The sequence below is a fragment of the Cylas formicarius genome, unplaced genomic scaffold, assembly GCF_029955315.1.
Source record: "Cylas formicarius isolate icCylForm1 unplaced genomic scaffold, icCylForm1.1 PGA_scaffold_1__22_contigs__length_36826433, whole genome shotgun sequence".
NCBI lineage: Eukaryota > Metazoa > Arthropoda > Insecta > Coleoptera > Brentidae > Cylas > Cylas formicarius.
In genome coordinates, this window is record NW_026844264.1 from 27,546,929 (window position 1) to 27,572,645 (window position 25,717).

Below are 25,717 nucleotides of genomic sequence, written 5' to 3' on the forward strand. Positions count from 1 at the left end.
TGATACAAGTAACTTTTTGTTATTGTTTATCTTTTTCTCCCTGGTACATTTTTTGTTTAATTGAACCCTCAAAAAAACTACAGTTGCAAGTTAGATAACAGTCCTGCTTTTATCCAGTATAAATAAATATTTCCAATGTTTCATGCCAGTTTGTTAGACCTAATAAACTGTTCCCAAATATAAAATAAAAGTACCATAATGATACTTTAAAATTCAAAATCCTGCCAAAAATTAAATGGATAGCATATAAAAACAAAATTATTTCAGCACTACAGGTGAATTTTAATTTTTTAAATGACATAAACATATGAAAAATAAACCACAACATGAAAATATCGTCACCTTTTCACCACATAGCTCTCTGTACACCTGATAACTTATTATAGTCAGCTAAATGTCTAAATACAATCCGACTAAGTCTCCACCTAAGGACAGTACCTCTAGGTTTTGACGTAAGGACGCAGCGGTTAGTCTTATGCCGTTTTATAGAATCTCTAGGCATTGCGTGTATTTCTGCATCTGCTATTTCTTTAAGCTCAGGAGGCAATATGTCGTTTTTCCGCAAAGTATTGATTCGAAGACGCGTAGGTCCATATTCTGCAATCGCCTTTCTACGTTTTACGTCCCTTATCATCCAACGATTTACCCATTTATATCGGATTTGCTGAAACTATAAAAAGCAGTAAGAAATAAATTATGCTTTCGGTTATTAACTCACATTTTGGAATACACTACTTTGGTTACTTAATAACCCCATAGCACATCTTAAAGTATTCATGTCTTATTAAGTTTAGTTGTGTAACTTGTCAACGAATCGTTCAACTAAAAAAATTTCTGGAGCAACTTCGAAATTATTTTTATTATAAGTTGGAGTTGGAAGAATCGAAAACAAGTTATACTTCCTCTTTCTTTTTCTTTTGGCGTTAATATACGGGATACATAATATATATGTATATATGGGATATGTATATGTTCTTTATTTCTAAGGCCAAAACTACAAGGATCATTTGGCCAAGGATATTTAGCTTTGATTCGTTCTTCAATTCCTTTTCTACATATTGGCAAATTCACTGGGATCAACCGCTGACTGTAAATATAAATCGATGACTATCTCATTTTCTAGTTTTAATTACTATGCTGAAATATGACACATGAACAAAATATTTACAGCTTTAATATTCAGGCACGTACGTAGAAAAAATTCAGTGACTGTTTCGTTTGCCTTAATCTTACCTTAACTCACCTTTTCTGCTACTGTACAAAATATTTGTTTTAATTTGAGGTTAGAGATGTTTTAAGTTGTTTTTTTATTTTTTCTTAAGAATATTTGAGCGAAATGGTTCAAAGGATTTGGTAATTGTTTGGTGTTTTTTAGTGCGGCGAAGTTTGATTTTTATTCCTTTTAGCATGGCGTCCGATTTCTTTTTTCCGAATATGGGTGGCGTGGAAGAGCATATTTATAATTTGTCTCAGTGTTTGTTGTTAAAGGGACATAAAGTAATAGTTATGACACACAGTTATGAAGATCGAGTTGGCATACGATATATGACCAATGGGCTGAAAGTTTATTATTTACCTATTAAAATATTCTACAATCAGTGTGTGTTGCCCACAATGATTTGTAATATTCCTCTAATCAGGTATATTTTTCTTCGAGAAAGAATTGAAATAATACATGGACATTCAGCTTTTTCTGCATTAGCCCATGAAGCAATGCTGGTGGGCAAACTTTTGGGTTTAAAAGTACAGAACTTGAGAATTTCATGAATAAATATTTTAAAGTAAAATTTTAGACTGTTTTTACGGATCATAGTTTGTTTGGATTTGCCGATGCTAGTGCGTTAATAACTAATAAGCTATTACAAATATCATTGGCAAGTTGTAATCACTGCATTTGTGTGTCCCATACTGGGAAAGAAAATACAGTCCTTAGAGGTAGAGTAGATTGGAAAAGAGTGTCAGTCATTCCCAATGCTGTTGATACTTACTCATTTACTCCGGATCCAAGTCAAAGATCACAATCACAAAGTAAGCATAGTTCAATAAAATTAGGCACAGCTGATTTTTTAAAAAATTTAAGTTACTATTGTGGTTGTTTCCCGGCTTGTATACAGGAAGGGTGTCGATTTAACTGCTCAGATAATTGGTGACATTTGTGAGAAATATAGAGAAGTTGAATTCTTAATTGCTGGTGATGGACCTAAAAGATGGTAACCCTGACATTATATTTGTTAAAAAATAAACCATAGGTACTTGATACTTTTCAGGTTACTAGAAGAAATAAGAGAAAAAAAAGGGCTTCAAGATAGGGTCACAATGTTGGGTAGTCTAGAACATTCTCAAGTAAGAAATGTTCTTGTAAAGGGTAGTATATTTCTAAATACTTCACTAACAGAAGCTTATTGCATGGCTATTGTGGAGGCTGCATCTTGCGGGTGGGTTATTTTCAATTTTATTTTTTATGGTGATCATTTGTTTACATCCTTGACAAAATTTAAAAACTATGTGATATTTATATCAAGCTATTTGTTGTGGAACAATTAAAGTTATCAATTCTGATGAACTTATGGTGTGGTGGGAGCATTTAAGGTATAATTTATTGGTAGTTTTGACAGAGTGACAGAAGGTTAAAGTTCTTTTAATTTGTGAAGTCTACATAGATCAAGTTTAGTGTTAATGTTTTGCATTTTGTCCTCATTTTTCATATTGAGAGAGTAAGTATGTAAGATTGAAATGGTTTTGCTATAATTTTTCCACACCCTGGGGGAAATCTATATTTTTCAACAATTTTCTGAAATTACCCAGTCTTGATGCATGTAATTTTTTATTTATATATTTGGAAATATTTTGTTTATTTATTAGGCTGAAGATTGTCTCTACAAAAGTTGGTGGCATTCCTGAAGTTTTGCCTGAGGACTTGATAATATTGACAGAACCAAATGTACCATCTCTTATGGAAGGTTATAATAAATATTGTCGCATAAGTACAAAATATATGCTGTATATTCCAGGGTTAGAAAACGCAATTAGAGATTTGAAATTAGGTCACTGTGTGTGCCCTTATGAGTGCAACCGAAGGGTTAGAAAATACTATAACTGGGAGAACGTATCTTCAAGGACGGAAATAGTTTATCAAAGGGTCTCACTAGAGGAGAGAAAGGGTTTAAGATCGATTTTACAAAGGTAACAGTAATTTTTAAATCTTAATATTTTAATTATTCACTACTAAGCATAAAACTGCTTATAAATAGAAAGGATGGTTTTCTTGGTTATTCAGTTAATTCAAACCCATTTAAAAGTAGGTTGAGCTAGTTTTAAGTAATAGAAATTGAAAAAAAAACAATAACTTAAAAAGGCTTTATTGATATTTACATTTTGTTGAATCTTAGATATTTTTTGTTTGCCTTAACATAGAGTGTTGTTAATTATCCCTTTTTGTTGTTACAGTCACCTTTCAAGTGGAGTTTGGCCTTATTTATTGGTTATATCCTTAGCACACTTGATACTTAGGTTCTATGAGTTTTGGGTACCAAGAAGAGATATTGACCTCACAAAAGATTATATCGTAAGAAATCACAACAAAGTTAAGGAAAAATGAAGTCTTTATTGAAGAGTTAAAGAATTCACATTTTATCTTAAATATACAGCTGTGATTTTTATAAATTAAAAATAAATATTATACTCTTATGCAAAGAAAAGTCTATTAGTTAACAAAATACAAAATATTCATTGTATTTGTCTCACTTGACACATTTTAATACCTATTTTTTTACACAAACATCTCGCAAGTTTCTATAAGAAATAGAAATCCAGAAATATTCAAAGTTTCAATGTACAATTCCTTAGAAGCACACTAGAATTGCTCTAGAATATATCTCATAAAAAAGTTTTTAAGTATATATATTAGGCCTGATAGAGTTTTGATTAGATACGCAAGTCTCAAGTTTACTCCCAGAATGTACAAGGAATGTTGTTATTTTTTAGTTATCGGCTATAAATGTTTTTGATATTGTGGTATTGGTCCACGGGCTATTAGTACAATTCCCGTAAACCTGAGCTTCGTCTTTGCATTTCCAATAAGTCAAATAATCTCCCTAAAGAGCGATTTCAACTCCACTAATATACAAATTGCAATGTAGAAGATCACTATACAAGACACTAAAGGATTTATTATTGTATGCTAGGTGTGGTCCTCATTAGGTGGCCGTTGTTCTTGATTCGTGCAGTTCCAAGACAGTCTCTTGTAAATGTTTGGATCTTTGTTGTCATTTTTCTGAAACAAATAACTTCTTTATTGTTGTCATGTTTTTTAAGTTATAAGAAATTTCACAACGCCGAAAATTATACGTCCAGAACTTTTTTATTTCCCTTATTGGAAATACACATTATATTCAAAAAATTGTACCCAAAAATGGAAATTTTGTAAAAATATAATCACAACATCAAAGGTAATGCAGAAGCTAACGCTAACTTCAGATTAATGCTACCATTTTCACATTGTTATTAATTTAGAGTGCGTTTTTTTTGCACCTGAAACCCAGTTAATCGTGTGATGCCTCTCATGTTGTTAAATATTTAACCAAAATGTTTTTTTTTAAATAAGCAAGCAATAATCGTTGATTTTCGATGGTATGTGTATGTGTTGTTATCTAATTACTAAAACCAAACTAATTATAGCATTTGCATTTAGGCATAAAAATGTTGCGCGTAATGTGAAATTTGGGTCCGTCGATGATAATGTTCTGTTTAATGTTTAGCCCTTTTAGCCCCCATCAAACTCCCAATAATAGATGGTTCATTGTTTATTTTTTGTTAAATTAGAATTTCAAACCACCTACCTTAATTTCATCGACTATTCCCGCTGTATGATATCGATGATTCCTTTTCATAGCCTGGCGATGATGGCCTCTACTAAAGGATTCACAATTTTCTTCTGTTTGAACACCTGCCAGATAATTGTGTTATATAACAAATTTCCCTGCTTTCTATGTTGAAACGCATCAGAGTGCACCAGGCAAAAATGACACAGTTAGTACTCATGCTCTTGATGCACCGCATCATTAAAGTAATTTTTTCACTCTCATTCTCTCTAAGGTAATAGCTATTTAGTATTAGCATTCAGTGGCTTGGTGGACGGACAAAAGGTGAAAGTTAAGAAAAAGAAAGCTGTAGAAGTGATCTAGTGCTAGGTATCATATGCTACACTAATTGAAGCATTCATAGAGAGTTTTGGAATTATGTACAGAATTGGTTATACAAAATAAAGTTGAATATAGGTTGGTCATATCTTCCTGTGTAAAATCTGTTGTAAATATTTTGTATTTTGCCCGGACATTGAGTGAGTTACTGGGTCGGACAATTTTTATAGGTTACAATTATTCGAAATTTTCAAAAAAATTGATTGATTAAAAATCCTGTTTTTTTAGACTTTCTTTCATTAAATTAACAAAAATGTTTTTTTAGAACCAAGACGTAGTCTGAAGTAAGGCAGAAAAATAAATATATATTAACTTTTTATTATTAGTAAACAGTTTTTAATCAGGGAAGTATTATTTGCCCATTTCTCTTGTCGAATGAATTATACGATTATCGAACATTTTAACGTAAAAGACGCGAGTTCGTTGGAATACCTCTACTTTTAATTACTCCTATTTTGCATAGCCGACCTAAATAGAAAGACCAACCTATAACAGTTGTTTGAGCCTCCACTTTTGAGTTGAGTTGATTTCATAGATCCTTATCCCTGATCCCCAATCAAATAGGAAACAGATCTATTATATTAACGCTAGAAGTGGCAGACTAAAAGATTAAGTGACGCCGATATTTCCAAAGCTCCGTGAATAGCACACGAATTATATCATAACTCACAAGAAACATTAAATTACGTTGGCTCATAGTGTTCTTCTTCTAGTGATACAACACAGAGACAAAAAGAAATACTGTTCAAGGTTACAACTTTTTTACAACAGATCTGCATTTCTGCTCTAAAATTGGTTTAGTCATATAGACTCTTTTATTTACATTCACCCCAGTGGAGTTCGAATGATAAACTATATTATCGCACTAATTTCTATAATTTTAAATAATTTTGAAAACGAAATATTTAAATCTATTGTTTATATAGTTTGGAGAGATCTTAATAAATATATAGGTGCTAGATGACAGGTTAAACCTTTAGGGTAAGCGAGACGAATTGACTTTTACATAAGCATTATAAAATATTTTTAGGGATATGGGGTTACCGATTCTTCTTAAAAGCAGCAACATCTTTGATACTTTAAATGAGACTGTATATCCCATACCCGTCGCTTTGGGGTTACATTTGCATAATATGTTCCTATTGATTTCTAAGAAATGTATTATTTTCAAAAATCTGAAGTTTTGGGCGTAGTTTATTAAGAGCTTTGTTTTGTGTCCAGGGAAGTTGAAAAATTAACCAAAGAAGTTCCCTTTGAAATTTTAAAGATTTATTTGGAGAAAAAGCAGTAGCGCGCATATTTTCCCAAGAATATTTAGCTCACATCTTGCACTGGTTCAAAAATCTAAAGAATGCTTATGAAGTTATCGAAGTTGTTAAAGTAAAATTATATGTACTTGGAATAATACAGGGGATACCCTGTAAGTTGGTTTCTCTAAAATATAGAAAGTATATGCAATCGCAAAACGAAGACTGTGTTATTTAAAAACCAGATATCTGGTTTTATTGTGGGCTTCTTTGATTTTTCGTTCAACCGATGCAAGAGATGGAAGATTTGCGGCGCAATATACAGTGAGTATACCGGTTCTATTTTGCTTAGTTTCCAGTTGATCTACAAATTAGCACAGATTTTCTAAACGTTTTGGTTAGTTATGTGTTAATTCCTTGATGAAATGCAACATAAATTATTTCATTTTTCCTACGGATTTGACTTAAATTGCTGATTTATTAATATCCGTATAACAAATCGATAATTTAGTGTGAACTTCTGTGTAATAAGGTATTTGAAATGTTTTCGTATAGAACAAAAAGAATCCATATCAAAAAAATTACAGTTACTTTTTAAAATGGGCATTTTCGAATAACGGTTGAAAATCAGCATCAGTTTTCATCTATCCGTCTAGGAAAGGGGAGTTTCCTTTTAAAACAAATCGAAAAGCATGCCCCCCGATCACTAATGCGAAACTATGGTTCAATCTTATTGGAGCGAGACTTTGGGGTTGTTCGACAATAGATGAAATAAAAAAAAAACTCGCCTAGTTCAATGCCTGCTTTATTCAAATATTGGGATCGGGACTTCGTGTAAATGCGTAAAGACCTTTTCTTTATAATCACCCTCCCCGCCTCGGATCGTCGAGCATAATGAAGTTTCTTCGAAGGATTTTGAATATGAACAAAGGCACTTTTAATTGTATACTAATTAAGGCAGAGTCGAAGGAATATTTCCATTGCATTTAGATCCTCTTTTTCCTTAATGAGTTTGGCGTAATAAAAAAAACAATGCCAGATTCGAGTATTTACGAATAGCTCCCTTCTTGATTATGATTATATCACAAATTAAATTATTTTATGCACTAGCCTGGAAGCGATTGCAAACTTGTTAGAGTTGGCTTCCAGAAACAACCTGTTTGCCTTATGCCCAGACTAAATATACTCTGTCTAAGTAAAAAGTCCCAAAATTTTGATAGTAACAGCCGCACGCAGAAAAATCTAACATTTAGACTGCTGAAAGTCAAAATGTATTATATAATTAAATTGCACGAAATGTTTCTTTCAATTCGAGTCGCGTTAGACTCGCTTAAGTTTCGTTTGTGACACTGATAGAAGAACACACAAGCACAATAATAATCTCAATTTATAAATAATATTGTTTTTAATTGTTATGTTGTTACTTGTTATTAAATCAAATCAATTTTTACTTTCATAAAAGTAACTTACAAGTTTTTTAAGCGTTTTAGACATGCTCCAACATGCGCATGTGCGAGATTTAAAATTTCGTTTTTAACCACTGACCTTGCAGTATGCAACAATCAACATGGCAACTGACAGATCGTCAATGCAGCATTTTTGCGGCAGTACTTTCTTAAAAATATTCCTTGACCTCCTTAAATGTTAAAAAATTATATTTAGAAAGAAAATAGCTCAAAGTGCAGGTTAGTGGGTGAAATGTAGAGGCATGCGAGGATCTCCTTTATGAAAATGTCAATCAATTTTTATCGTAGCAGCGCGTCTATATTATCGACTAACTCAATGGTTTAGACGGTCAATAATTTTTATTAGCTCGCGCCGAAACTTCTTGCTTGTAATCTCTAACAGGCTTGCTTTTTCTCCAGTTATGGTAATCAAAAAGCTTAAAACTTAAATATTTCTGAGTTCTCTCGTTTTTTCCTGATTACACTTAAATATTAAAAAAATAAAGTCAAATAGGCGAAAAATGATATTATCTTATCTTGCCAACAAATATTCGTTTTTTTCTTTATTCTGCTACAGACAATATGCGATAGATGCCAGTTTTAAGTTCTAAATATTATAAATAATTAATATTTTCATAGATCCTATTATTAAAAAATTGTAGCTCATAGCCCTCTGATTTTGATGTTAGTAATAATGGATACAGAAGGATAAGTATATCCTCATGCAGTGTCTTAGCTAAATCAATCTCTCTAAAACATTGCCTTGAATTACGTGGCGCCTATATTTATGATTTACGTAAATGCCAGTGTTTTGTGCCAATTTTAGAGCAGAAATATGTAATGTTGTAAATATATAGGTATTTACTAACCTGCTATGACCGGAACGTCGAAATCAAAGCTGGCAGGCAGATGGCTGGAGCTGACACTCGACGCCGAATTCACTTGTCTCGTTTTGATGAGCGGAGGATTTTTGCTTTGGGAAATAGCGAGACTTCGCCGAAGATTACCCCTGGTGGGGCTTGGTGGCGGGTACGATATACCTCTGTGCGTTGGACTCAGCAGGTGGCTACCATTTTTACTGCTCGGTACCTTGAATATATTAATAAAACACATAGTAATGAAGGGTGTATAATTTTAAATTCCAAATTTGAAAAAGTTCTCTTTGCCGGTTGCCCTTTAATTTAAACGGTTAATATGGGACAATAAACACAAGCATTTTTAGTTTTCAAATTATTCCAAATAACATTATTCTAACTTAAGTGATACAGTGCGCCTCTTAAAATGACCAAGATGATGCTTAAAAAGCAAGTGGTACTACGGAAATGTCACGTCTTGGTAATTAATAAGGTTTTGACAATTAAACTATAAACATTTATCTCGCAAAATATAGAAAATTAAGTGAAACAAAGTATAAGAAATTGGGAATTCCTTTTAAAATTCTTCACACACACACACTTTTCCAATATTTACCTTTCTTTCTAGTAGTTTTGTTACAACTAACTAATACAATAATATTTAACTGACAACTGACTAAATAAATTAATTGATTTATATATTTATATAAAACTTGGTTGGCAGTGTAAAGCTAGTATTAAAATATTGGAAAAACATATGTATATATTATTATTAATAAAAAAGTGAGTCAACATTTCGTTTTATTGTTAAAAAAAAAAAACAAAAAAAAAATAAAAACAATAAAACGAAATGTCCAAAATCCCAAAAATGAGGTGTCTACAGGTTGAAATGAGGATCTTGCCCTAAAATAAAATAAAAGCCACCTCAGTTCAATTTTCAAAAGAAAAATTTAAAATATGGTGTTCCATTTAAAAAATGTGTGTTTTATTCGTTACGCTTTTTGAGCCGCACCGTACATTTTAAATTAATTTTAAATTGTGCCTGTAACAATCTTTACTTTTGAAACCAGTGAGTGACTGTCGTTGACTCATCCTGTGTATATTTAAATCGTTCCTCTTGTTAATAAGGACTCCAATCCAAATTAAAATTTATTCCTTATTGAAGAAATGTCATATTTGTACAGAACCGTTAGGGCTTACTTATGGGATGAGGGAGAAGTTTACAGGACTTCCCTAAAAAGAACAGTGGACATAAATTGCTGTCGACAAAAAGTGACGACAAAACCCGACTACTTCAGTACTCCAAATTTTAAATTTTCACCGCATAAAACCAACCCTAGTCGAATATTTCCAAAATCATCCACTTTTTGAGTGAGTTTGCTATAGGAAACATTTAGCGACATCCTGCATAGAATTCAGCATTTATATTAGTGATAGGGTTTAAACACACCAAAAATAAGAGTTGATCTTTATGAAATATACCGCCATATATCTTGATATGACTTACTTTTCTCAATGTTAATGTGCTTTGTCTCCTCCATAATTGAAATAAATTAGTAATTCGGATAAGATGGCTTTAAAATGTACATATTTTAGTTGCGAAGCGGGTTATTTATGGCGAAGGGCATAAAAAATGTAGGCGGCGAATCAATAACGAAATCGAACAGCTTGGACATTTGCAATTCAAATGTTACAAATTGCGCTTAGATGTTTTCTGCAACTTTCGAAACCAACTGCCGTCTCCGGATGGAGAAAATCGAATTGATTTTTCTGAAGTTAAAGGTAGAGTGATGCGTGTCGAAATTAGCGCGAAGACGCTGAAACTTCTAAATTGAATTTTATTTGAACTGTGCACGTGAACTATCTTTATCGGAAATCCTAAGCATAGCAAAGTATTTACTTGTTTATAAACGGGTCAACCATCCAATATATAATAAGATTTACATAAACAAAATAGTAAAAAGCAAAATAAAATAAAACAGAATGAAATAGATGACAAAAAGTATGACAAACGTTGGTTTTCCAAAATATTAATATTAATATAGGAGTCGACACGATAGTAAGAACACATATAGTGTCACTGACAGTCTCTTAGTCCTTAAATATTTTTTCACTCTGGAAGCAGTCAATTTGGTCCGAAAAAACCCTGCCCATAGTTAAATAATTAAAAATTAATATAATTAATATAATAATAAAATAATTAAAAAAATGTTATTTAGTTTAATAGTTTTATCTGAAGTACTCATATTTAGAAACCTTTATGCGACATTTTTGAAAGGTGTTTTCTTACAGCCATTTGATGGTTTGACCAGTTCTTATCTTTTGTCACTGTCACGCACATGCTGGCCAAAAGGTGCGTAAAAGTCGTTTCTCGGCAAATTATCGTTATAAAAATTTAACTTTAAAAATTAATAATGTTTAATTTTCGACTTACCGAGAGTGTGTTTTGATTAAGACTCAAACTCAGTCCGCTTCCGACCGACGGCGAATGCAGCGTTAAATTCGGCAAGCTTTGTCCCAAACTTCCGTAAGGTTGAACCGAGAGAGTGTTCGGGGTTTTGTGAAACAATCGATTCTTTAACGCGTTCTTCTGCGACACCGGACTTTTATCTGCGGGAAGCGATTGCACGCCTTCGTCGCTCGATATCGATCCCGTACGATTTTCGGTTTCCATCGATACCACCTTCGATTGGTCCTTTATAGAGCCGATGGAGGTCTGATCGTTCATCTCGACGGAACCACTACAGAAAAGAAAAAAAAAAAAAGGAAAATTAATTCATCGTTAAAATTCTAGCATTAGAATGTTACGTAAAACCTTACTAGAATCTAGGAAAATGTCCTAAAAATAAAATAAAATTACATTATAACACTTTTACATCTTAAAGTTTACAATTAACTTGAAGATTTAAAACATAAAAAAATTAATATTTTAAATTTAAAATAAGTAAATTGTTTTGGCAAATTAAGGAACAATTAGTGAATATTTCATATTTAGCGTAATTTTCGACATGACTTGTAATTAAAAATGAAATAACTAGAATTGTTGTTGTTTTACTTGCCTTGAGATTCAAGGCAACAACTGAACAATTCATCTGAAAGGTAACAAAATTTTTCTCGAATTGCAAAAGATGCAGGAAGTTGTAATGTTTATTATTTAGATTTTGCTAAACTATGAAGCGAAAAGTAGATTTGAAACACTTTATTTTTAGAAAGAAAAAGCAAATATGTACTATTATTATATGATATATCGAAAACAAAGATGGATAACTAACTGTCCCTAAAGGGACACCGCATTGCAAAGGTCTCGAGTTTTTAACTAATAAATCCAGTAACTATTTGTTATCATTTAGTTCACAGTTGAGTATAGTATGACTAGTGTCGGAGCTGGCCAATTGATCACTTGTTAATTGACTAGTCAAATTCAATCACAATATTTTAAGAATTGAACTGGGATGGCTTTTACTTGTTGAAAATCCATTTAACACAATCAAATTCGAATAAAAAATGACAGCTGTTTCGACAACACCGCGCCTTTATCAATTTGCATTTGATGTTCTAATGTAATTGTGTAAAATGTTTTAAAAAATATCTTGCTATTGTGTGTTATCTATGATTATTTATTAATATTATGTATTTTATATCAAATTAATATGTTTGTGATATCCAATTTACCTATAACCCTCTTCAAGGAATACCGGGGAATCCCAATAAAAATATCCACTGCATTTAGTTCTCAGAACGACGCAACAGTCACGCACAATATAAATAAATATAAATTTCATGGTATTTTTAAAATTATTTCGGTCAATTGACTAGTCAAAATGCAAATCCCTTACCCTCGACCAGGGCTACTGTTCAGAGCGTGAAATTCTACTACCACATTTCCAGTTAGGGAACGTAGGAGTTAAAACATTTCGTAACAAATACTGCGCTTGTTAACGCTTGCTCCCCTCTATGAAAAATTATTTTGTAAATACAGGATCTAGTTGCGCAACATTTCATTCCATCAGCAACGATTTCGTCTCTGCTTTTATTCGGCCACCCGAAGAGTTCTTTCTAAACTACTAAACTCAGTTGTAGTATTATATTGTTCTGCAAACTTTGCCAGTATGATCCAATTGTGTTTCGCACTATAGGTAACAAATTTCAGTTCAAAAGTTCAGATTTTCACGAAATTTCGTGAAAATCTGAACTTTTAGTTCTTATTTATTTTGATAAATGGATTTTCATCAAGTAAAAGCCACCTCAGTTCGATGTTTTTATTTTAACTCTAAGAAATTGAATTTAATTTCAATGTAGACGTAATAATGGAGGTTGCTAAAGGATTCTGGAGCTATGTTTATTAACACGCAATTTATTTTTTAATTTCATTACCTACCCCCTCAAAATACAAAGGAATAGGTATCCGGAATTCGTTCTTTTGAGATAATGTTGCGTTTTATAGCTCCGCGAAAGTATCCGTTTTCATGTAGCGAGCGTAAAATTTCTATGCAATAGATATTTTATTGTCAGTTTTATGGGGTTGTGAACCATTTTAAATTCATAAATTCCAGCGGAATCGATTACGTCGTAGACGACAATGTCGCCGGGCTTTCGGGTGCCTATGCGACCTTCTAAAATTCTATCTAACAATGTTACTATAATTCGAAGTCCATCCCACGAACGGTTTTACGATCAAATCATCCGGTCATTTTCGTTTTAATATTTTTCCGCGGCTTGACTATAGAGTATACCTTAGCGGTTGCTCTCGGGCACGGTCGAATTATTTTCTTTTTTCACATTATATTATGGAAACTCTTTCACACTACATCGAAAAATGTGAAGTTTGTCGACGATTAATCTATTTACGGGAGAGAATTAAATAATTAAATACAAAGTCAAAATTATAGGTAAAATATTTTCTGTACCGCCTTTTGGGCAGTGCAAATTCAATTAAGAACCTCAAATTCAAAATTATTGTCGTAGCAGGAAAGTATATTAAAAAGACGATAACAGAAAAAATTAAATTTGTAAAAAAAATCAATAAAAGTTTGAACATCGCACTGCTGCAACCGGAAGATGAAGCAAAACACCATTGCTATATTACACAAACTGATACCCGGTACTGAACGTAGCTGACTAATTCAATCAGCCTAGTCAAATGAATTGAGGAAGTTACTTGTTCAATTTTTGCCAAGAATGCCATCAATAACGTCACACTTCCACAATTCGATGATTATTAAATATAATAACCAACTTATATTCTTTGATATTGTTTCCGTGCCCCAGGGACCACTGTGTCTGTCAAGTTGATTTCGAAAAATTCTGGATATTTTTTCGGAATTTAAAATTTGTAATAGTAATAAGTAAATAGTAATTTACCGATATTTTTTGTCCGTAACAGGCACACCTCTATACACTTTCGACTAAAAGAATAAAAAATCGGCTATTGCCTGGAATCTCGCGCGTATTCTCGTTCACGAATTTTTTCGATCGGCTTTATGGTTTTCGAATTTTCCCTGTCCAATTTCAACTCGATTGTTCGAAATTTCGAACAAGGCATTTTCTTAATAGTGATATCCGAAGCCAAAATTAAAAATAGCTGACCGTTGAGTATTAGAACGGAGGAAAATTCGAAGACCGTAGTTCCAACCGTTCGGTTTTAAAAACCTCTTGTTGGTTCGTTACAGAAAATGTAGAACAGCTAAAAAACTTTTTTTTTTCAAATCCGAAATTAGCACCCAAAAACCATAAGATCCAAATATTAAAATTTTTATTTCCAAGCAGTCTCTTTTTTTATTGAACTAATAAACAATGGATATAACGTCAAATTTTCGTGTCCAATGATCAAATTAGACCTTACCTACTCGTGCGTCGGTTTTTGCTGAGCCGAGCTTACTAATTAAACCTTCATGACACTTTTCTACGTTTGCTTTTTTGACGTTTTCCGGGGCATATTTTTTAATATTCAGGTATGTGCTTTTTCAAAAGTGTGTTTTGTGATGACTAATTCATAGTGCGAACTAATAATTTTATATGTAAAGCATTATTTTCCAATACTTTTTCATAATCATAATCTTCCATGCGGACCAGGCGGGTTGGCCATTATAGATCCCAAAATATGTAAACCCAGTGTGGATCACACTGCAGTAATGTTTAGTTTTAATCAATAAATCAATCAATCTCTCAACTCAATTGTTATTTTTTAAAACAAATCTAGTAATTTATATCTTAAACGGTGCCCTATTTTAATAAGTTCCTACGCAAAAATTTACCATTACCTTTATAATATCCGCAAATTCGAAAATATTTTTGTCAATCTGAATAAAAGTGGATCATTGATGATGCGACGAGCGTAGATAGTCTCGCGTAAGTCGATTTTATCGATTTCGAATCCTGTATGTAGTCAGGGACGTTTTTTCGTTATATTAATAAATCGCCTTACTCGCAGTTCCAAAAAATTTACAGAATGAATGGATACGTTACTCACCTATGACTATGAGCTAGGCTAGATACTCGACTGGCACGTGAAGAGGAAGCCAGAGGCGACTTGGGCGCCAACTGCAAACTGTGAAAATCGTTTTCGATGTTGTACTCTAAGTTGTAATCGGCATCTAAGCTTTCGTCCGTAATGTAGCTCATCTGTTTGGCTTGGGCGTAGAGATACTGTGCCTTCGCAATTCCATCTTTCCAACCCTGCAAGAAGAAAAAAAATCGGCGGAATAATAAAAGACAGCCTGCCACACATCCGCACTCAGTAGTCTACGTAAATCTTGTTAATTACTAACCTTGGTTTTCTTGGCGTCGTTGCTCTGCAAAATAAACGCCGCGACTGCCATTTCGAATTCGTTCCTGTAAATCACAGCCAAACTTGGAGTTTCTTTGTTTAATTCTGTGACTACTAGTTTGTCGACCAAGTACGGTTGCCTTATGACCCGCATTGTTGCTCCTCCCTTTTTCGTCGACGGTTTGCAAATCAGCAGCATATCCGTCAGCAGAAAACAATGCACTTCCACCTGAAATTAAAAACAAAAATTGTCAGTGAAATAATGTCATCGTAATACGTCTCTTTTTACATTCTTTTGGAATTTTTATTAACTTTGTCAAGAAAATTTAGTAATTTTTTTTTTTTTTGGAAAAGTATTAAACAAGTTTATGACTGAAATTTGGTAGAAATGTGCAATTTTGACAGCCCGATTTGAATTTTGTGTAGATATATTCCAATTTCAATTTACGAGAAGTGTTCAAAAAGTAAGGTAGCTTCTAATTGGGCGGGCTACTACATTTGATCTTCGATATATTTTTTTTGTTATGTTGGTACACATGTCCCTAACATATATTCACAGTTTCAGCCAGTTTGCACGTTTACTTTTGTTTTTGTGAGATAGAAGCGTTAGACGTGTTTTGTGTGCTCAGCGATTTTCTACTATAAAAAAAAATGAAACAAAGAATTTGCATAACATTTTGTATAATAAATGTTGTAAAACACTTGAAATGTTGATAACGGCATATGATGATCGAGAAGACGCCGATGACGAACCTCGCTCTGGACGCCCTAGCATGTCAATAACTGACGAAAACGTTGAAGAAGTGGTATTGAAAAATCATCGAATCACTATTAGAGAAGTGTTGGGCATGAAAAGTGTAGCAGCAAAATTTCTTCCGAAACTACTTAATTTTGAACAAAAAGACCGTCGAAGGAGAGTTCTGACCACAAGGTCGGACGGTCAATAAAGAGTATTGAGGTTATGCGCCGTTTGCGAGAAGCAGTACGAAGAAAACGTTCGTGGGAAAACAACCTGCTCACTTATCGTAGCTTGTGTCTAAGTTTTTGGCCAAAAACAAAACCACATTCATGCCTCAGCCACCATATTCACCGGATATAACCCCCTGCGACTTTTTCGTGTTCCCAAAAGTCAAGACACCCATAGAAGGGAGAAGGTTTGGAATGATTGAGGTAGAAGAAAAAATCGCTGCCAGAACTCAAGGCTATACCAGAAAGTGCTTACCGGAAGTGCTTTGAGTATTGGAAAAAAACGTTGGGGGGCGGGAGGATTTTTGATAAATAAATACATGCTTTTTGATTAAACTTAGTCACCTTACTTTTTGAACACACTTTGTATATACAGGGTGTTTCAAAAAACATGTGCCACGGCTGGAGATTCGTCATAAAAAAGAGTTCATATACAGAATAATAATATTTTAAATTGACGTCATTTACAAGGATATAAGGCTAATTTTGATTTAGCTAAATTAAAATTGTAAAGTCCAGTGCCGTCTCGGGAGGTATCTTAAGGAATAGTGTCGTCAAAGAGTTCAAAATCTTCAGGAATAATATCGGTTAGGTTGGTGAAAAAATCACAATAACAAATTTCAATTCAATTACAATGCTTAATTGTTAACAAGATTAATTTGTTTATTTTGAAATAAATTTTATTATCCATGTTTTTTTTTGGCAGATTTTTTAGAGATAGTAAAATATTTTGTATACTTAGAGTAATGCAGCCGCTAATTAGGCAGATAAACAGTAAAAGTGGTTCAATTTTCGAAGATTCTGGAGGGTATGAATGTTATCTGCTGAGAGTTGACGTTAACTTAATTCAGGACCGTCAGGGAAATTTGACGCATATTTGCATATTTTTTAATTCAATTAGGATTTCAGAAAATTTATAACGGTGACCAACTGGCTTTGTAAATATGTGCCTTCCGAGGAAACGTTAAAATTAACCATGAGTTTGAGTGTGATTCACCATAAATTTATTTTCTAGTATAATCTAAAACGAGTTTTTCTAACTTTCATGCTAAAAATATGACTTCGTTCTTGCCTTTTGATTTAAAAATTGTACACTTTTGACCCGCCCTAAATGAGATTTATTATGCAGACGGGCGGAGCCCTTGCTGTTGAATCTTTAAATATTATTTACGAGCATCCTCCACAGAATCCCCAAATTCCTGGAAATCGATATAAATCACCTCAAAAGGATAGATCGAACGAAGTTGTATTTTTATTTAAGGAACAAATATAACTTTGTGTCAAAAATAATTTTAATTCCGTTCTCTACATTCTAAAACATAAATAATATCGGCATCGGACTCAATAAGATTGCGAAGTTGGCAACTTTATATCACCAGGTGTAGTATTTCCATTAATTTAACAAAGTACTTAGGGGTATACTTTACGTGGGACAATATTTATTACCGTTACAAGAGATTTCTAAATTAAAGGCGGAACTTCCAACCCTTAACCTAATAAACTACGTCCGAATGGGGGAGAAATAATTCCAAGGAACGGAAGCCTCGAATTTCGATACTTACTTCGTTTTGAATGCAAATACGGAATTTTGGATTTAACAGTAGCAAATTGTAATGAGAACTCGTTTCACAATGCTCGAGATTTACATCTAAATTTAACATTAAATTTATCACTTGAAGCGAATTCAACTATTGTAAACAACATTAATTGGAAAAATTAGTTTATGTTCAAGGCTATACTCAAGTTTCTTTTTAATACGATGAAGCATACGGTGTTCGAAATCAGGTATTCATTGATTATTCATTAATTCATTAATTTTATTGTACATGCACCCTGTGTAAAGTGATTTTCACGTCTCGCCGAACTTCAAAGTCAAAGTGACTTTGGAAAATATAAAAATTTGAACAAATAATAGCGATTTCTAATGATATTTTTTCAAATATCTCGCACAACCTGTATTATAGACGAAACCTGAAACTAACTCTCCACGCAATTTACTGTTTAAACCAAACTCTCCCAAGTTTTACAGTTTTTCATTTACGGCTAATTATTTACCCACGAAAACGGCAGTTTTCAGGATGTTCTTGTTTTTTTTTTACCCATAATCGACACACCCTTACACATAATTAAATTATTAGCCCTAGATCTCCCACTTTCCCTGGTATATAAATTTTTTCGATAAATGGTTTTCGAGAAAATACTTGTCTTGTCTTGTGAGTGCGCGTGTTTATATAATTACAGTTGCCGAATAACCATATATCTTGGATTCTGTTTTATTAAACATACTCATCAAAAGTGACCATGTAACTTAACCATGCAGTACGCGGTAATAGTCAATAACGTCATCGCGTCTAAATTGAGTGTGAGATATAGCGACTTTCACATGGTGTAATAGACGAAAACCGTAAATACAAAGATTTTGATTTACCTCTTATAATTTAACGCCAGAAAGTATAATTTTCCAACTTTGTACCTTGTACAAAAGTACATGGTCAGGTTTTGCCGAGTGGGTTAATAGTTAGTTAATAGATAAAATATTTTTTTTCTGGAAGCCAAGATATCCCAAAAAAAATTTTCAAAATTTTTAAACAAGTACTTCAAAGAATTCGATTGAGTCCTATTTCAACAGTTGGAATGTGGGTGTGGACTTCTACCTTTCTGCCAAATCTTTGGTTAATAGGGGAAACCATTTTTCAATTTTCTGCGTCTTCTAGTTCAAGAAGTTTTTTGGTAGCGTTTTTCGAGAAATCTTTTTTTTTTGGACCTCGATCTTTCCAATTTCAATAGGTTCCGTCAGGGGACCAAATGCTATTTGCTACCGCGGCTATTTTGACATACCTTGCGCATCCCGTGGAGTGTTAAAAAGCATCAAAACTTGAACTGTCTAGTTTAAACCGTTCGGAAGTTTTCCTCGAAAAAATCTAGGAACAGAGAACGGAGAACGGATAGACAAAAATTTTTACACGGGCGTAGATACTTTCGAAAAATTCAGCATAGTTAGTAGGTATGACTTTTAAAAGTCAGAACATATAAACATATAAAACTCGAGCGTTAATAGAATTCTAGGAATTCGGTCAATGAACCCTAAGAGATCAATAGTCAAAATGTTACAGAGAATAGTGTAATATGAAAAGAAAACACGAACACAAATTCCATATTTTAAGAACAAAAAATTTTTTTTCATTAAAAAAAATATCCAAATCTGTAATTGATTTAATTAAAAAATTTAATTATTGTATTTTAATGTTTAATTTAATTAATTAAAATTAATTAAATTAAACAAAACCAAAAGAATGTCAAGCGCAAAACCTCGATATTATTTATTTTATTTCTATTTTGTTTTGTTATAGTTGTTTGTTTTGAGTTTTAATTTAATTATACAAAACTAAAAGAATATTGAGCGCATAACCTTGATACGGGTTAGTAATACAGCTTACCGAAACGTTCTTGAAGTAAGTGAAGCAAATAAAGTCATATGTACGTGTCTACTGAACCATTAAAGAGATATATTAAAGTTTAAGTCTTAATTTTAAACAGAATTTGCATTAAAAGGAATTTTGCAGTGGTATTAGTAAGTACTTGCGATTCCCGAAGATGCCCTATAATTAAGGAAAGTTTTAAAAGAAAATCTAAAAATTCTTCGCCGAACCACCTGAATGTCAATAGCGCTAATTTTACTAACCTTTGAGGTGCCGCTATCCTTTAATTTCAGGTCACCTTCGAGTAGTAGGTGTCTTTTTCTTTCCTGAGGACAGCCGAGCATCGGTCTTGTTAAGTCGAGCTGAGTGAATGACTTTTCCTTTTTCAGTATTCGGTCGATGTCGTCGTCTTTAGACTCCTGTAAAGTTTTTAAAGATCCTTTACGTTAACGACAAGGGAGGGAATCGACGGGAAATTGATGGCGAAAAACGAGACTGTCGGAAAATGTTCAATCTACACGGGAAAAGTTTTACTTAATTTTACTCTACTTTACATTTCACCTCGAAAATTCGGTGCGTGTGTTTTAACTAACAGAATTAATCTAGAGTTATATTCTAAAGCCTTATTCAAAAAAAAAAAATCTAAAAATTAAATTAAATGAACTTTTTTCAAAAATGGAGCCCTGAACGCATCTACTGTTTTTTAGATTTCCATGCTAGAAATGTGCCAAAACCAGCAATTCAAAACAAAATTGACCACCCTGTAGATGTTTAAAAGTTGATATGTTTTTAACCAACATCAAAAATTTTTCAACTGTTCAATTTAAAAGCGATGACAAAATGAGCATTGATGACGATATATTTTTTGTTTTCACTTTCTCTTCGACATAAAAATAGCCTTCCTAGTAGACCAAAATGAACTTTGCACGAGCTCAGGGGGCAGGATAAAGGTTACTACAGCGAAACAAAAATTCGTCAATAATAATGAATCTCTTGGGGCTTGAATAAATCGGGGGCAGGCCAGTTGGGTCTGGAATCCAAAATTATATGAATTAAAGCGCCTATAATACAACTATCGCTACTTCGAATTGTCAAAAGAAAAGAAAGAAAGAATTTTGTAGTGCTATTCCCATGCTAACCGGGAAAAAGCAAAAGTCGTTTCATAATAGACTCACCACGATGTCATAACTTTCGATCCGGGCTATAATTCCTTTTAATCTCTCCTTGTCTTGGCGATGTTTTAAACTTGAGTTCACGTTGTTAACGAACTCGTCGACCATTTTTATCTGCAAGTACACCAAAACCGCGCATTACTTATTAATTTATCAGACTAATTTTAAACGGCACCCTTTTCTTTTAGGAAATATGGAAAAATTTTCTGATTGTGAAAGTAAGTTAAACATATTAATTTAAAAATTATTAAATCGGAAGACCTTTGCGTTCATTATTGCATTTTTTTTTAAATAGTGACAAAAATATTTTGCTTATTACAGTACAACACAATACAATAAACAAGAATAAATTCAACTTCTAAGCCAGAATTCAGATCACTCAATTGAAATTTCTCTATTTTTTTTTAAAGGAAAGGAAATCTTAATGACAAATGTTTAATTTTAAGCAACAACTAGTAAAAATTATGTTTGTGAGCAAATATTAACATTTCAGATATAAAAGCGCTCGTTTCTTATTTGATCTACTTAATAGCATAAAAATACAATATGTAGTCAACAAGAAAATCAAAGGTAATTTCAAACGAATATCGAATACATCTATTTAATTTTTGGATAAATTTAAGCACGTAAAACGTGTAAACGTGAATATCATCGCAAAAAAAGTATTTTTCGATGTCGGTGGGTCAATTTTTAATTTTATAATAGAGATCAAAAAACTCAGTTTTGATTTGTACGATGTGGTAAATTTGACTAACCACTCTACTTTTAAACTTTTTAACCATAACCGTAAATTCGACATGAAACTTTAGGGGACTTTTTTTATAATTTTTTCCATAACAGACTGACGAAATTCCCGGTGGGAGAGGGCATACGATTTCAAATTTTAACGGGACAGCCGGTACACGAAGAAAACTTTAACTAAACGCCGTGACATGGCTTTAACAATTAGCGAAGTAGGTCGTCTTAATCCGAACGTGTCAACGTTTAAGCCAGATACCTCTAACGAACTTTGACCGTTCGGGCGGATCGGAGATTGCGGCTATATATGAGGGTCCGGGAGGGTTGGGTTATATGAAAGTTTGAAAATTGGTTATTTAAATTGCTATCGGGAGTGAACGTGATTCGAACTTTTTCGATTGCAAAATCATCGAAAGACAACTTAACGACAGCACCGCGTAGAGCCAAATTCGACGAGCCCTTATTTAGATTGAAATAAATTTCTAATAAATAATGTAATAATAATAATAATAATAATAATAATAATAATCAAAATAAATAACAACTAAAAGTTCAGATTTTCTCGAAATTATATATTTTTACATGACAATTGTTTCGACACCGTGTTTTTATCAAATGTATAATAATAAATAAAAATAAAATTTTAAACGTTTTTAAACTTTTTTGGCATAGGTTTCGGATCAAAATCCAACCATCATTAGCCAATTCTGGATGAAATAAATTAAACATACATACCATCGTTTGTAATCCTTCTCGTTCGACGTCCTCATCGGTATTTTTCAAAATCGCCTTAAGCAGCAGACCGTATTTCGTTAGCCTCTGCATCGGTTGTACTAAAATATCCATCAGTCTTAATCTGAAATCAAGACAATCTTTGGAAGAAGCGGCAACGTCGCATTGCTTATATGACACACGTCTAAAGTTCGCCGAATCATATACTGTTTTTACAACCTTTTATGGTTTTGGCTTCGGAATAAGTTTAAGACCCGCCTATTGCAAAGCGGAAGGGATCATTCTTTTCAGCACGTGTACCACAAGCCATGGCCGTATTTAAGATGTCAACCGACAAGAACTGTGCCGTGCGGACTGTTGTATTTTAAGAGTAGGGAAATTTTCTTTGATTGAAGTGTTATATTAATTCATATTTTTATAAATTTTCCGAAAACCCCTATTTGAGGTAGCTCGATTTCAAGTTGAATTTGACCATTAGATAAGTTGATCTCCTATATTATAAAAAACATTAGAAAGGTTAAACTGTCTGAAATATTTTCCTAGGAAAGCAATAAAAACTCTTATGTAGATAATTGATTAATAACAGATGTTGTCCCACTTTGCTATTGCTTGATTTGTGGGGGTTGATGAAATCGGAGTATGCAATGAGTCTTATGAAACAATATTTTCTTAGCTGTCGAAGCTTTGGGGTTATTTCTATTCTGTCTTGTGTTTGTAATTAGTAATTACCAACTTGCTATAATTCAGAAAGAAAAACGCGAAAAAATCGTGGGGTCTCAAAAAGACTACTTGACATGCACCATGCAGTTTTAACAATTAAAACTTTCTATGAAGAGTTGCGTAATGTTTTGAACATTGACTGTTGCTAAGAGACTTGACTTTGTGTGCTTTCGTACGAAGAAATGTTTGAACTGTACACAAACAAGCAAGTTGGCCATGGAGCACCGATTCAAAGTTGTTTTCCAACATACCACAGCAAATCGCCGAAATTTAGTTCTGATTAGAAGTAAAGCAGAGAAAATATCTGCTTTTAGTTGGAAAAAATCTGTAGAACATGTCACCGAAGAAGACAATGTTTACGCAAGTCGACTAGTGTCAGAATTAATTATTAATATGGGGGACGAGTCCAGTGACAATGGTGACTATTTTGATGAAGAATAACTTTTTTTTTTATAAATATTATATATAAAATAAATGTATATATTTTTATAAATATATACATTGTTTCATAGCTAAATTTACTCCTTCATTTGTATTTATAATAAACATTTTAAAGTAAGAATGAATGTTTGAAACTCTACACAAATCTGTCAGCTTTCAGCATTTGTATGCACGAAGTAACGAAGTACGGTTCTGGAACGTGATTGTGTGATTGTTACAAAGAGACAGGCCTGGGGTTAGACCTTCATAAAAATTTACCAAAGTTAAATAGTGGATTAAGTCGTAAAAACGGTATATCGTTAGCGAACTTTAACCCCCCATCCACCTCAGCCGATAACAGTGATGAAATGGGACATAACAAAGCTAATTAGTTGATTATTACCGCTATATATAGGCTGTTGTGAAACTTTCTAATATGCCGAGAGGGAAAAATGGGAGCGAGCAATACAGAGACGTAAAAATACCTAAAACAGGAAAAAACTTCCCTTGATATCTTGGAGATATATAAATATATCGAGTCTCGTATATCGTCTGTGTCGGAAAAATGAAGAAGAATGCCGGCAAAAGCAAGGGAGTATTACAATTCCGGTAAATAAATGCGAAACATTACGTTCTACGTGCGTAAACACGTCCCTTAACGAAACAGAAGATTTATTGTGGTGTTGCCGCTAAGAGAGATTAATGAAATACTTTGGACGGAAGACGGAGTGGATTAAAATATTCCGATTACGTTATTATTTCGGAATCTTTCGTTACACCGTTGTTTGGAAGGTAATTTAATTTTGACTTTTCGTACAGTAACAAGGAGTTAATTTTCCGAAGTGAAGGAAACGCCTATATATCGTGTTCTTCGAAAACTTGGTCTATCTCTCAGTTCAAAAGGAATAACATTAATTGGTTAATTATTTCTGTTCCTTACCAGTTCTCCCACTGATTTTTAAACAATACTTACCTAGGAATAATAAAACAATAGCAATATCGACGATACAATGGGATCTTAGATGACAATATTAATTCATTTACCGAATTTCACTACCAAACCAGCTTGCGAAAGGTGCCGTTTAGTTTACAAATAACTACAAACAGCGTGATATTGCAAATCAACAAATTTTAGTTCATTAATTAGCTGGTCCATACCCTAGTTGACTTCTCTTATTCGTTGATTTTAATTATTTGATGTGGAAATATTAAAACTGCAGAGAATACGCTCTGGCGCTACAAAGGATCCGCTATCCGTTAGATATGGACGTCACCAATGTGTCATAACCATATAGCTATTAGATGATATAGTGGCCCTAGTACGTTAAAAATTGATGCGCCCATTAAATGGGCCATCCCCATATTTTTAAAATTCCTTTCCGCTTTAAAAATTCGTGTACCACCAGCATTAAGTAGGGCCTCTATATACGGATACATGGATACATGGAACAGTTATAGCAAACCACACGTTCTTCGAAAAATATTAATATATGTAATTGTATGAGACTCCCTGATTCTCACCTTAATCAAAATAAATTCTATCAAATCAATCGATAATACCCTAACGAAACAAAAACCTTTTCTTTTTGGATATTTAATTAAAGTAATTATTATTTAGTTGTTATTGGCACACAAAAATAATACTATTAATTTAACCCGGCAATTAATTTTTTAAAACCACTGATGTCCTATTAAATTGACTTACCAAACTAAAATTGGGAAAACATTTCTTTTGGCAAAATTAGGAGTATTACCCTGGCAAATATACTATCCCCAGGTTTGAGTAGATACGTTATTTTATTTGGGTAGCATATAGAAATTTCTTTAAAACTATATTGGACGATTATATTCGAGATATTAGGATTGATCAACCTTGTGAGAAAACACTTTAAACGAATACCCATACCCAAAGGAAAATAAAGAATTTACCTATTGCAGTCTTTTTGGCTTTCGCACCAAGTTAGATATGCCGTGAAAACTTCGCTTTCCAGATTTTCTCTACAATAATGTTGACATCTGAAAAGAAAGACACTGTTTTTT

The 25,717-nt window shown here is 32.9% G+C and overlaps 3 protein-coding genes across 8 annotated transcripts in view; 1 reads left to right on the forward strand and 2 right to left on the reverse strand.

The window, feature by feature from the left end:
- Positions 1-87: 87 nt before the first annotated feature.
- LOC132696672 (small ribosomal subunit protein uS14m) lies at positions 88-928 on the reverse strand. The gene is made up of 2 exons (XM_060661642.1): positions 719-928; positions 88-670 (listed from the first exon to the last, which is right to left on the reverse strand). Exons 1-2 carry the CDS (start codon positions 776-778, stop codon positions 347-349), a joined length of 384 nt encoding a protein of 127 aa, XP_060517625.1. The 5' UTR covers positions 779-928; the 3' UTR covers positions 88-346.
- A 234-nt stretch (positions 929-1,162) lies between these two features.
- LOC132696667 (phosphatidylinositol N-acetylglucosaminyltransferase subunit A) lies at positions 1,163-3,606 on the forward strand. The gene is made up of 8 exons (XM_060661630.1): positions 1,163-1,353; positions 1,407-1,743; positions 1,794-2,028; positions 2,081-2,210; positions 2,268-2,435; positions 2,863-2,960; positions 3,012-3,183; positions 3,448-3,606. Exons 1-8 carry the CDS (start codon positions 1,337-1,339, stop codon positions 3,596-3,598), a joined length of 1,308 nt encoding a protein of 435 aa, XP_060517613.1. The 5' UTR covers positions 1,163-1,336; the 3' UTR covers positions 3,599-3,606.
- Positions 3,607-3,637: 31 nt separating this feature from the next.
- Positions 3,638-25,717, reverse strand: part of LOC132696665 (pleckstrin homology domain-containing family G member 5) — a 160,846-nt gene continuing 138,766 nt past the window's right edge. For 2 of the 6 annotated variants that reach the window (XM_060661626.1, XM_060661625.1), the window contains exons 12-21: positions 25,607-25,693; positions 22,541-22,661; positions 21,071-21,181; positions 20,159-20,314; positions 15,512-15,739; positions 15,214-15,419; positions 11,179-11,485; positions 8,760-8,979; positions 4,839-4,945; positions 3,638-4,273 (exon numbers count right to left, since the gene is read on the reverse strand). In XM_060661626.1, coding sequence (XP_060517609.1) covers positions 4,181-4,273; positions 4,839-4,945; positions 8,760-8,979; positions 11,179-11,485; positions 15,214-15,419; positions 15,512-15,739; positions 20,159-20,314; positions 21,071-21,181; positions 22,541-22,661; positions 25,607-25,693 — 1,636 coding nt within the window. In that variant the 3' untranslated portion in view covers positions 3,638-4,180. Of the gene's footprint in view, positions 4,274-4,838; positions 4,946-5,868; positions 5,908-7,990; positions 8,082-8,759; positions 8,980-11,178; positions 11,486-15,213; positions 15,420-15,511; positions 15,740-20,158; positions 20,315-21,070; positions 21,182-22,540; positions 22,662-25,606; positions 25,694-25,717 lie in introns of those variants that run through there. The other 4 variants (XM_060661627.1, XM_060661622.1, XM_060661624.1 and 1 more) reach the window with 3 other exon arrangements.